The following is a 2869-nucleotide window of genomic DNA, read 5'->3' on the forward strand; positions in this document are numbered from 1 at the left end:
GACAGTTTGAAAAATAAATTTTATGAGAAAGCACAAAACAATGGGCACATTTAGCTTTGCAGAGAAGTTTGACATATATTAATCAGCTGTCTTGGCGTTGGAAATTTGTGTACTAAAGGTTGTTTATCAAGTTCTGTTCCAGAGTTGTCCATATCCTATGGCTGGGTCCAGTTTTAGGGTAGCAGCACGATCCAGAAATCTTTATGTCAGTTTTTGAGACTCTTTTCAGTAGCTTTCATTTGAAAGATCCATCGGCAGAGACCTACTTTGGATAAATTACTCTTATCAGCATAGTTTAAAGAAGTCCTTAAGTATTATTTTCATCATTAAGATATAAAAATACCTTTCCTTCAACATCATATAAGTGTACATTCCATTACAACTTATCACTCTGCTGCTTTTAATAATTGTTTTCATGAAAAAAGTGTCTTTGGGAGAGTCCTTTAAAGAACAGCCAGTATCACTAGAAGTTATAACTAAATCCCTTTTATTTGTTATAAACATCAGAACTAGTTGGATGTTTGAAACGTCATGAACATCAAACAAGTTTGAATTTTGGCAGAGAGGTACTTTCTGGGTACCTTCTGGGTACTTTCTGGGTAGACAGAATGTTTACTGCATGTCTGTGAACACAGGGTTGCTAAAAAACCTTCCCACGAAACCCATATCCTGCCCAAAAGGTTTACAGTTCCTTCTCTTTTGAAATTCTGGTGGAGTCAGCAGCTAATCGGGTTTAAATAATACTTTTTAATAAAGTTACTCGTCAGTGGCTGAGAATTCAGACAGACAGGTATGTTCTTGAGTAAGAATTTGACTTTAATTAAAGGGTTGGACCTAATATATTTTGGTTACACATCAGTTTTATAAGTAATAATATTTTTTGGAAAATGTTCAGAACAACTTTATAATCGTTTGTTAAATTCCTGAGGTAAATCTCCCACAGCTTACCTCCATATGGAGAAGAGATATGTCTTTCATTCAATGAGAATAACTGATTTAGCCCCTTTATGTTCACAGTCACAGGCTAAATCCCATCTTTTAATATGGATAAGAATATTCCCAGCCCCAGATCCTATCAGGATATGTAACTTTGAACCACTACTATCCAGATATAACCTCAGCAAAGAAATGTTTCCCAGATCTAACAATCTAAGGAAAAATTGTTAGTTGTGCTTGCTTGTGATTATTTGTGGGATGCTGTAGAAATAGAAAATTACAAGCTTTAAATACTTTGAATCAATCTCAGTGACAATGAAAAGAAGCTACAAATGACAATGGTATTATTTTAAAGTACTTTACCAGTCATTACAGTTTGATGTAAAGGGGAGGGAGAAAATGGGGGAATATTTTCACACTAGTGGCCATAAGAACATTAACCAGCTGGTGCAAAAGTATTCTTTTTCTAGATAAACTTTTTGTGTTATAATAGTTTTTTATTTACAGAAAAGTTGGAAAGACAGTACAGAGAGTTCCCCTATATCCTTCACACACCCAGTTTCACTGTTATGAATGTGTTACATTACTATGGTACATTTGTCACACTAAGAAGCCAACACTGGTACATTACTTTTAACTGAACTCATTTTATTCACATTTGATCTTAGCCAAAAGTCTGCGGAGCTCTCCACATTTTATTCAGAGTACACTAGTTTTTTCCTATGTCTTTTATGTTCCAGGATACAATCCAGGACATTATACTTAGTTGTCATGTCTCCTTAGCCTTCTCTGCTTTGTGACAGGGTCTCCATCTTTGCTTATTTTTGATGACTTTCTTTTGACAGAAGCTCTTCAGGTATTTTGTCTCTTGCTGGATGCTTTTCTCATGATTAAACGGGGGTTGTGCATTTTGGGGAGGGTGACCACAGAGATGAACTTCCATTCTCATGACATCACATTGGCGTATGTTGGGGGTACATGACTTATCACTGGGGTGAGGTTGACCTTCATCACCTGGCTAAGGCAGTGTCTGCCAGGATTCTTTACTGCCAAATAGAAAAATAACATCTTATTCATAATGTTAATCTATACATGTACTGTGTAGCAGATATTTGTCACTCTTTTTGGCTGTCTCATTCTTTGAACCTCTTTCCTATAATAAGAAATTTCTCACCTTGTAAGTTCTTGCTTTGCCGGGGCACAAGGCTGAAATGCGCAGCCTTCTTGCAGTAAAAGTGAGGAACTCTTGCTGTAGCGATCACAGGCATTACATCTCTAGTGAGGCAGATGCCATGTGGAACCCACTCTAGTGAGGAGATGGCAGAGACACCTAGCTTTAGAGGAAGCATGACACCTCGCTTATTTGTCAAAAAGGGGTAGAATACTGGTCTTGGCTTTGTCTGAAAGACCAAGAAAATCATTCTAATGGATTCTTTCTAACCCCAGCAAAGAGTTCTTCCACAGTGTATTACTACTTATTTTTTAACAATAGGAAAGTCCTGAAGTTGACAAATAATTTATAGTGTAATAAAAAGTAAGTCAGAGCAAAGTCAAGGCTGGCCTCATGATTGTGTTGTTCATATGCTCTTGATTCCATTATCTTCCTTGAGTGATAGAGGGAAGTTGTATCTGATACACATGGGTGTGTGTTGTGCAAGCATTATCTGGTATGAATCGAAGTGAGAAATATTTGAACATTTCTGGGCTGTTACACCCTCCTTTATTTGTTTAAAATATAGTTTTTCAAATAGGCATTTATACTTTTGGACCATATCATATTAGATCATTATCAAATCATCTTTCCCAAATAATGCTTCAACTTCTATTGTCTTCCAGTTTTTATGAAAAGTTACTATAAGAATTAGACATATAGGGCTTCCCTGGTGGCGCAGTGGTTGAGAGTCCGCCTGCCGATGCAGGGGACACGGGTTCG

General features: G+C 36.8%; 1 protein-coding gene across 3 annotated transcripts in view; it reads right to left on the reverse strand.

Annotated features, from left to right (window-relative positions):
- Positions 1 to 301: 301 nt before the first annotated feature.
- LOC129392479 (uncharacterized) overlaps positions 302 to 2869 on the reverse strand; it is a 27820-nt gene continuing 25252 nt past the window's right edge. For 2 of the 3 annotated variants that reach the window (XR_008618427.1, XR_008618426.1), the window contains exon 3: positions 1992 to 2242. Coding sequence is in view for 1 of the 3 variants with exons in the window: in XM_055087656.1 (XP_054943631.1) it covers positions 1882 to 1982; positions 2111 to 2240 (231 nt within the window). In the remaining 2 variants the exon portion in view is untranslated. The other variant, XM_055087656.1, reaches the window with a different exon arrangement.

Source organism: Physeter macrocephalus, chromosome 10 (assembly GCF_002837175.3).
Source record: "Physeter macrocephalus isolate SW-GA chromosome 10, ASM283717v5, whole genome shotgun sequence".
NCBI classification, from domain to species: Eukaryota; Metazoa; Chordata; class Mammalia; order Artiodactyla; family Physeteridae; genus Physeter; species Physeter macrocephalus.